The 8556-nt window shown below is 46.9% G+C and overlaps 1 protein-coding gene across 6 annotated transcripts in view; it reads right to left on the bottom strand.

Annotated features, from left to right (window-relative positions):
• Nucleotides 1–1924: 1924 nt before the first annotated feature.
• Nucleotides 1925–8556, bottom strand: part of LOC102303664 (zinc finger CCCH domain-containing protein 18-like) — an 18008-nt gene continuing 11376 nt past the window's right edge. For all 6 annotated transcript variants that reach the window (XM_042214829.1, XM_042214831.1, XM_042214826.1 and 3 more), the window contains exons 4-5: nt 2517–2665; nt 1925–2311 (exon numbers count right to left, since the gene is read on the bottom strand). In XM_042214829.1, the coding sequence (XP_042070763.1) occupies nt 2177–2311; nt 2517–2665 (284 nt within the window). In that variant the 3' untranslated portion in view covers nt 1925–2176. The remainder of the gene's footprint in view (nt 2312–2516; nt 2666–8556) is intronic.

Genomic DNA, 8556 nt, shown 5'->3' with positions numbered 1-8556 from the left:
GCAAACGGAGTCCATCAGCCGCTGAAAGGTCTGGGCGGCACCTTTCAGGCCAAACGGCATGCGCAAAAACTCGAACAAGCCGAAGGGGGTAATGACAGCGGTTTTAGGAACGTCTTCGGGGCGCACGGGAACCTGGTGATACCCCCGCACCAAGTCAATTTTAGAAAAAATCGACGTTCCGGCGAGATTGGCAGAAAAATCCTGAATGTGGGGGATGGGGTAACGGTCATTCTCCGTGGCATTATTTAAACGGCGGAAATCTCCGCATGGCCGCCACCGACCGTCCGATTTGGGCACCATGTGAAGCGGAGAGGCCCATGCACTGTTCGAACGCTGTACAATGCCAAGGCGCTCCATGGCTGCAAACTCTTCCCGAGCGACGGACAGTTTCGCGGGGTCGAGGCGGCGCGCGCGCGCGAACACCGGGGGCCCGACCGTGGGAATATAATGCTCAACCCCATGCTTCGTTACCGTGCTAGAGAAATTAGGGACAGACAGCGATGGAAACTCTAAAAGCAAACGCTGAAAAGCATCCCCGGAGGTCACTACATTAGCCCGAATCAGGGGCTCGGCGGCCCGAGTAAAACAGGGTAGCGAAGAAAACGAGAGAGCATCGATTAAACGTCTGTTAGCGACATCGACAAGTAGTCCATGAGCACACAGGAAATCAGCACCCAAAATAGGTACAGAGCTAGCGGCAACAACAAAGTTCCACTGGAAATCCCGGCCATGAAAACAAACAGTCACCAACCTTTCCCCAAACGTTTTGATGGGAGAGCCGTTAGCTGCAATGAGCTGCGGCCCACAGTTCGCTGCTAGTCCGTCGGCAGCGGTAGGGGGAAGGAGGCTCTTCTGGGAGCCGGAGTCCACGAGAAAACGTCTCCCGGAGTGCGAGTCCTCTATGAAGAGCAGCCTTTCTGTATTGCCAGCGGTCGCGGCTGCTACGGCGCGCTGGCGGGTCCGTTTCCCTGGGCCGTGAAAGCGCAAGGCGGCAGGCAGCGACGCGCTCTGTCGCCAAAACGCTGATGGTAGAAACAGATGCTCTTTCCGCGGTGCCGGCGTGTAGCAATCCCTGCCGTCAGCAAGGGGGCGGATGCTCCGGGGGAGGCAGGTGGAGGCGTGGAAGGTGCCGCCGGCGTGTCCGTAGCCAGGGCGTGAACGTCGAAAGTGCGGCTAGCCAGGAGAATACGATCCGCTTCTTCAGCCAGGGAGCGATAATCCTTCGCAGGCAGAAGCGGAGAGTTCGCGAGGACAGCTCTCACGGCGGCCGGTAGTTGGCGAAGGAAGAGGTGCACGAAGAGGAAACCACCGTCATCCGGCCCGAGCAACGATAGCATGTTCTCCATGAGCTCGAGCGCGGTACCGCCACCCAAGCCTGACAGGTTGAGGAGCTTTTCGGCTCGTTCGGCGTCGGAGAGGGCATAGCGCCGAAGAAGCAGCTCTTTGAGGGCGGCGTATTTCCCTTGGGCGGGTGGGTCCCGGAGGAGCGCCATCGCGCGACGGGTGGCCAGCGGGTCGAGCGAGGCCACCACATGGTGATACTTCGTGTCGTCAGCCGAGATGCCGCGAAGGGCGAACTGAGCCTCCACGTGTACGAACCATGACGGGGGGTCATGGAGCCAAAAGTCCGGCAGTTTCAGCGCCACAGCGAACGTAGCTGCAACAGGAGGCGGAGGTCCGGCGGCCGCTGATGCATCCATAGCGGAGTGTGCGTTATCTACGGCCCGTTGCATGCTCGAGTCAGGGGTCACCAATGTGGAGGTAAGCATCAACGACACAGCTCTCAGTTCTCACTCCTTCTTTATTCGTCTCCAACATCAACTGCGCATATCGCGCCACAAAACACAGGAACACACTTCCTCTACACTGGGTGTGAGTGGAGCCCTCTAGTGGTCCACCACAATATTATTTTTGCTTAAGCTTCAACTTTTAACAAACACCTTGTTGGCAAAATGCAAGACATCAAAACACATTTGGTTAACAAATTAGGCTTTATAAATGTTTACCAGGCTAAAGGGTAAGGCTTTCCAAGCTGCCTACAGGAAAATACAATAAATTCTATTTGTAAGCATTTGCTTGGAATGCCGTTAAACAGACTATAATGGCAGGTAGTTAACACACACACACAAACACACACACACACCGCAGTGTGATTGGCATTCCATTTGGTGGAAGCTCAATTTAGTTTCCAGTGACAAGCAGTGGAACTGTTTACCTCTTTAGCATGGCGCAGTCCTCTCTCCCAGGCACTCTCCACAGGAGGTTCCACTGGAGGTGGTGGTGGAGGCAGTTCCTCCACAGCAGGAGCAGCCTGAAACAATGAAGAATCATTAATTTATCTTACTTGCAGAGAGATACAGAAGAAGCCTGATGAGATTCTCAGCAGAATTCAAGCTAGCGCAGAATTCACAACATTGATTCACGTCCTACAATACAAAAAAAAACAAAACAAAAAAAGCATGATAGATGGGTCTTAGCAGCACTAAGTACAGTCACTGTAACAGAGGCACACATACCCAAGGATTATTGGGTATGAGTGGGTGTGGTCCTCCAGGAGGTGCCCCATTAGGTGAGAAGAGGTCTGGCTTACTGATGAGGGAATAGTTTCCTTTGTCATTGACTCCAGGGTGGATAAAGCGACAATTCATTCCCCAGGTACAATTTCCTGAAGAAGGCACAACAATATTTATTATTTATTACTGTAACTTTGCTTGGGGTTTACAGAATTTTTTTTAAAGTATTATATGTCAACATTGATACTCTTGAATTCAGACACCAATATGAGAGAAAAATTCTTGAAGAAGTACTTCTGATAGTATTCCATTTTCTTAATCTGACCAGTATTCTGTTATTTATGTTAGGAAGTATGTTGTGGGATGGGCTACTGTTCAGTTCAAAAGATAAATTACAAATCTTTATTATCATCTTGCAGCAAATTAAGGTGATACTCAATCTATGTGAAACTTTAAAAATGAGACAAAAATTTGCAGTCAAAGATAATGGATCCCCCCCCCCTGTCCCCTTCTGGCTGCCTCTGCCTCAATTTTATCCCACAACTTAGACATTCACATTACTCACACTCTCATTACACATACATATAGGATCTTGGGGGTGGGCACAATCACGGAGTCCAAATTACCATCAGGGTGTACACCCTCACCCCTGGCGTCGTTGCCCACCTCTCAATTTTAAATACACGTAGACATTGAGGGCTAGCAGGAGGGACTATGCGCTTACCTGCTGCTCTCTGGCAGGTAGCTCCATGCCCTCCTGGGTTTTAATTGCACCTTAGAACACACATGCATCAACACTACAATGAGCGGGTGGAGGGAGGTTTGGAGTCTTCTCTCACCCCCATTCTCTGCGGCCTGCTGGAGCGGGGGGGCTAGGAGGAGTTGGCCGTCCGACTGCGGTCTGGAGTGTGGGGCCTCCCTGCTGCTGCGGAGTCGGGGCGGTCTGCCTCTCCCCCACCGCAGGGAAAAGGGTAACACCACCTGGGTCTGGGTGCAGTTCCCCCCTCCAGGGGCAAGGGTACCTAGACCCAGTTTGTAGAGTACGCTTGGGGAGTGTGATCGTGTGTACAGCGTCTCTTTATGTCTGTCTCCACGTTGGTTGAGTGTGGAGTAAGTGCATATGAGAGCATGAGGGTGGGAATGGATGTTTGTGTCTGTGTGTGCCTGTATGTCTGTGTCTATATGTCAGGTTGGGTATCAGACGCCACCTCTCTGGGGACATCTCAGGCCCTCCAAGGTTTGGAGGCCTATCTCCACCCACCACCACTTCCCCTGCCGGTGGCGGACTCCCTCAGGTGTCGGTGCGTTGGTGGTTCTTTGTGTCTGGGGGTGGGCGTCCAGGTACACACCGGCTCACTCCTTGGCGGCCGCTTATCGGGGCCTGGAGCCTGGGGCTCGCTCGGGCCCCTTCGGAGGTGGGGTGCCCCCGGCCTCTCGGCCTGGGGCTCGGTCACTCAGGCACAGCTGGCGGCCGGCGGAGCTCATGGGCGCGTCACTGCAACTCCCCCTGGCTTCTGCTCCGCGGCTGCTGAGTGAACCCTCATCTGGGACTCTCCTCAGCTCTTACTGGAACAGTGGCGCGGCTGCCCCTCTGTTGGTCTTCCATGGTCTCTTGTGTTCTGGGGGCCTCTGGATGTCTGGAGTTTTGATCTCCTCCATACCTGCTTCACACCCTGGAGGACGGGGCTGTGGCCCCCCCACACTCCCTAGCAGATCGTTACATGGAGAAACCTTTGGAATACAAGCGCGCTGATCCACACAGGTATGCACACGGGTGTTCACTGCTCGTAGACCCAAATTACACCTTTCTTGGCTGCTACTTCGAAGCACATCTGTCCTGCGTGCTGCACAACAACATTGAATATTTAGTATTTACTGCTGTTTACACTTAGCTAGATTAATGCGATGGTGTTGTGTTTAGTATGTTGCTTTGTTTTTGGTTTTTTTTTGTCTTTTTTGCTTGTTTTCTATTCCTCTCTCAACAGGTGATCCAGGAGATTTTTATTTCTTTTCTCCCCCCCTTTCTCACTGTCCCTCTCCCCTTCTGTTTTCCCTTTCCTTCCTCTTTCTTTCTCCCTTTCCTATCCCTCACTCATGTCTGTCCCGTCTGTAACATCTGAAAATAAAATATAATAAATAATAAAAACAAAGATCGACCAAATGGACCAATACGGCAATGCCACGATGATCCATTTGGCAAAGTAAATCCATTGGGTATCCTTGTTGGTCTTCAGACAACAATTCTGATGGCTAAAGAACCAAATGGGACAGGCAAAAAAAAAAAAAAAAAAAAAAAAAATAAATATAATGGATCAACAGTTTCACTTAAAACTTTCTTGTTTTCAATGTTTCTTATTAAGTACATGCCTGTCTAAAAGCAGAGGGTAAAACTTAAAGCTGAATAGAGTTTAAAGTTCAATAGCTCCCTCTACTGTAGATAAACTGAAATAATCAGACAGATATTCTTAATACATTAAAAAGGCTAAAAAGTTTGTGGGAGTTGACAATTTCTCACAGCTGGTACTGTCACATGGCAACAGCCATCATTCTTTTGGAGACTGTCACTGTCACTAAAGATGTCACTTTAAAAACTCATCTGTGTAGACTATGCCAGAGGAAAAACAGAGTTTAGGGTGTTTTCTTGAAGTTTAAAACAATGATTTACTATGATCAGATGTAGGAATACTTTGTTACTGTTCTTAACTAGAATTTTCTGGTATGTGTACTTCAAGTACCGTATTTTCGCGACTATAAGGCGCACATAAAAGTCTTAGATTTTCTTCAAAAAGTGCGTGCCCTATAGTGCAGTGCGCCCTGTGTGTGTTGTAAGGAGGACGTAGTAAAGAACACCATGAGAACGCTAAAGGGTGAAGTGTGGGCATTGATTGTATATACCGGTACAATCGCACATACCTGTATAAAAGGACAGGTATGTGCATTATGCGGAACATCGTTGTTTTAACAACCCTGAAAATGGCAAAGAGACACGCTTATGAAGCACAGTTTAAACTGAAGGCCATCAGCTACGCGGAGGAACATGGAAATCGAGCAGCCGCGAGAGAATTTAAGATTAATGAATCGATGGTTCGCAAGTGGAGGAAGCTGGAAAACAAGCTCCGACAGGTCAAGAAGACGCAGCTGAGTTTCCGCGGACATAAGGCGAGGTGGCCCGAGTTGGAGGAAAGACTCGAGCGGTGGATCATCGAGCAAAGAACGAGCGGGAGAAGCGTTTCGACGGTCACCATTCGGCTAAAAGCAGTTTCACTAGCTGAAGAGATGAACATTGAACATTTCCAAGGAGGTCCGTCTTGGTGCTTTCGTTTTATGAAACGGTGCCATTTTTCCATCCGGACCAGGACTACGGTAGCGCAGCAACTTCCAGCGGATTATAAGGAAAAGCTGGCCATCTTCCGCTCCTACTGCAGCAAACACATCGGCGACAAAAACATCCAGCCCAGCCACATCACAAACATGGACGAGGTCCCGCTCACTTTTGACATCCCGGTGAGTCACACTGTGGAGAAGAAGGGGACCAGCACGGTAGCGATACGCACAACGGGGCACGAAAAGTCTTCTTTTACTGTTGTGCTTGGCTGCCATGCTAATGGACAGAAACTGCCGCCTATGGTGATTTTTAAGCGAAAGACTTTGCCTAAAGAGAAGTTTCCAGCAGGAATCATCATTAAGGCAAATGAAAAGGGCTGGATGGATGAGGAAATGATGAAAGAGTGGCTGAGGGAGGTGTATGTAAGGAGACCAGGTGGTTTTTTCCACGCATCACCATCGCTGTTGATCTGTGACTCTATGCGTGCCCATCTCACAGCCGATGTGAAAAAACTAGTGAAACAAATGAACTGTGAGCTTGCTGTCATTCCGGAGGCCTGACAAAGGAACTCCAACCGCTGGACATCGGTGTGAACCGCCCGTTCAAAGTAAGGCTGCGAGCGGCTGGGAGCGATGGATGACCGATGGAGACCACAGTTTCACTAAGAGTGGAAGGCAGCGCCGGGCGAGTTACGCCACAATTTGCCAATGGATTGTAGATGCTTGGGCTAACATGTCTGCTGGCACTGTTGTTCGAGCTTTCGCAAAAGCCGGCATCATTTCCGAGGAGCCGCACGGCACGGAAAGTGACTCTGACGGTGAAGAAAGTGAACCTGGCATGTTTGATGGAGATTTAGCGCAGCTGTTCAATTCAGACACAGAGGATGAGGACTTTGATGGGTTTGATTGATGATAAAAATGTGAGTACCAAACTTTGTTTTGCTCCCGCTTTATTTTTAAATACGCATACTTGTATGCGCCCTATAATCAGGTGCGCCTTATGTATGTGTTTAATACAGTAATGGCACACATAACTGAGACTGCGCCTTTTCGTACGGTGCGTCTTATGGTCGTGAAAATAGGGTATTTATTTTTCTGAAAATGTACTCCCTATGTTTTACACAAACATATGTAACTTTCTACTTTTTAAATTTTCATAACAAGCTTGTTTTGCCTAAAGTTTTAATTACTATTATCATCGTGTTGATGCATATTGTCCAAAAATCAAACCAATCTGAGTCTGAATGAAGGGAAGAGCAAAACATTAAAAGAAAATTCTGATAAATCCAGGATATATCCTGCCTTGAGTTGATCCCCAGTTAGCCCCTCCTGACTCGATTTCCTGAATGCTGCAGTTTTATCGTGGGGGGTGTTGATTCCTGTGCATGAGAGTTTCTACAGATAGGTGTAAATATGGGCTGTCTGGATACACGAATGTGATGAGGTTGAGAGCCATACAGGGGTAAAGGGGTGGGGGGATGGTGGGAGGGGTTCACATGATGTGTTTTCTGTCTTGCTCACTTTTTTTTCTTCTTTGTTTTGAGTTCTTTGTTTTTTTGTTGTTTGTTTGCTTTTAAAAAAAATCTGTAATTATCAATGTTGTTATGCTGTTATTATCATTATTATTATTATTATTATTATTATTATTATTATTATTATTATTATTATGCTGCTTGTATTTTCTGTGTTTGGTTTTCGGATCCTTGAAAGGCATAGATACAAGTTGTGAGTTTTCAGTTTGTTTGTTTTTTTGCTTTGTTTGTTTTTATTTGTTTTCCAATTTAAAAATGAAAATAAAGCTTGGGGGAAAAAATCCAGGATATATCACACACAATGACATGAAAGATTCAAAAAGATATACTTTATACATAATTTATAGAGCTATAATCAGGGGTCAAAGTGGCTTGCAATGGCGTTTGTGGTCACGCAATTTCAGCAAGTCTGCTAGCTAAAAGGTACAGTTGCTGTATTTATGGAGAGAAAGTGTGTGAAATAACTTCTCACCCTGGTAAAGAGATGGGTTTTTTTTTTAGTTTCGTGCTGGAAAAACACGTGATCTTATGAAGAAAGCTCATGAAATATTTTCACATGATGAATTCTGTTGTATAAATCCACAAAGAACAATGAACATCAGAGCAGCAATAAGCACTAAGAAAATTTCTTTCAACTCACAAAAGAAATTATGATGAGTTGTGATTCTTTTCCCCCCACACCAAGCCATTAAAGCTGATCTTAAGGTTTCCACATCGGCAGAATCACACTTTAACCCCAGACTGGACTCATCGCTCTGTTTAAGTTGCGGCAGAGTCACCCTTTACAATGTCGGCAATAGCAAATAGCAGTTTTTGAGAAGCTAATAATATTTCATTGTTACATCAATATAGCACAAAGTAGAGATAGCTTAGCAGAAAAATAGCTAGTGTAAATGTCCTCCAAATAACCATTTTACTTTCTTACTTTGAGTAGATTTAACTGAACTTTTTCACTTTTACTTAACCTGTTAGCAGTCGGACGTACCGCCCACGGGACATTGGATGGTTTAGGGGACTAATTGGACTGCTAATTAAGTAAAAAAAAACCAAAACGAAAAAAGTATAGTATAGTATTATTTTTTAGAAATAGGATATGGCATTGCTCAGAGAAAGAATTACAAAATGTACATCTTGACCATAGCTACTAGGGGTGCAACAATACTCATATCGATATTGAACCGTTCGAT

This window comes from Haplochromis burtoni, unplaced genomic scaffold (assembly GCF_018398535.1).
Source record: "Haplochromis burtoni strain Fernald_Lab_line unplaced genomic scaffold, NCSU_Asbu1 Contig_615, whole genome shotgun sequence".
Classification (NCBI taxonomy): Eukaryota; Metazoa; Chordata; class Actinopteri; order Cichliformes; family Cichlidae; genus Haplochromis; species Haplochromis burtoni.
The sequence above is the reverse complement of the archived record's forward strand: the minus strand, read 5'-3'. Positions and strand labels throughout refer to the sequence as shown.